This window comes from Octopus bimaculoides, chromosome 6 (genome assembly GCF_001194135.2).
Source record: "Octopus bimaculoides isolate UCB-OBI-ISO-001 chromosome 6, ASM119413v2, whole genome shotgun sequence".
Classification (NCBI taxonomy): Eukaryota; Metazoa; Mollusca; class Cephalopoda; order Octopoda; family Octopodidae; genus Octopus; species Octopus bimaculoides.
In genome coordinates, this window is record NC_068986.1 from 40762504 (window position 1) to 40763683 (window position 1180).

Sequence of the window (1180 nt, forward strand, 5' to 3'; positions counted from 1 at the left end):
GTGTGTGTGTGTGTGTGTGTGTGTGTGTGTGTGTGTGTGTGTGTGTGCATGTAAAGTCAAATAGATAAGATATGGAGAATAGCCGATATCAGATCTACAGGTTGGGTAGCAATGGGAGGGAGGGGTAGTGAAGATTGTAAAGTGGCTGTGAAACGATAATGGAAATCTTATGTAGTAGGTGATCAGATATTAATGGAGGAGATAGGAGAATCAGGGCTAGCTTGGTTGTTACAGCGCTGAAAATAGATGTCCGTACAGTGCCCTAGCATGGTTGCAGTTCAGTAACTAAAGCAAGTAAAAAATGAAGGATAATATTTATCTCTTGCTGTATAGGCCGTAAATGTTCCATGCACTTGATAGTCTTATCTCATAAAACATTCTCCCTTACTTTGATTTGTGCTTCATCACATAAATTACAGTTGATATAATATGCTTCTCCTGGTCCCATCTTGTTCATTTCTTCTTCTGTAGCTTTAGCTACATCATCTGAAATAGAATTGAAAAGAAAAAAAAAATTCAAATCAAAATATATTCATTTGTAGCATAAACATTTTTAGACATTCAGAAGAACATGACATAATTAATTTGGTCCATAAAAGATAAGAAATATGAAATTACCTGGGAAATAATTAGTAGAGCCAAACTATATGCTAGAGGAAGCAAATAGTACAAATTGTGTGTTGAAGAAATTTATCAAATTCTTACATCAAAATACAAATTAATAAACCATAGATGAGAGAGCACATTACAATGTGTTCATCAATCTAAACACAATTGATTTAAGTGATTGCATGATACGTAATACTAAAATCAGAATAGAAATTTAGTAAACAGTAGCAAGTAGAGTAGCTGATTAAATATAAACTCCTAAATAAATAAATTTAATTATAAAGATTAAAATACAATAAAGGAATAAAATTAACGATATCCATAAATTTAATTTGGTGGAGGTAAAGATCATGGACCCTTTGCAATTTTTTTTTTTTTTTTTTTAACAGGAACATACTATATCGAGGGTGGAGATTCTGAATCTGCAGAAAAATCTACATTTCAAAATTTAAATTTCTTCCCCTACCCGTCACCCTAAATTCGTTAAATTTTCACTTTTTAAAAAATCGTTTTTTTTTGGCGAAATACCTATAAAAATATGGAGATTATGATTCTGCAAAATAAATTCTGT

The 1180-nt window shown here is 31.4% G+C and overlaps 1 protein-coding gene across 2 annotated transcripts in view; it reads right to left on the minus strand.

Moving 5' to 3' along the window:
• Nucleotides 1-1180, minus strand: part of LOC106876895 (17-beta-hydroxysteroid dehydrogenase 14) — a 33640-nt gene that overhangs the window by 15241 nt on the left and 17219 nt on the right. For both annotated transcript variants that reach the window (XM_014925642.2, XM_014925643.2), the window contains one exon: nt 389-486. In XM_014925642.2, coding sequence (XP_014781128.1) covers nt 389-486 — 98 coding nt within the window. The remainder of the gene's footprint in view (nt 1-388; nt 487-1180) is intronic.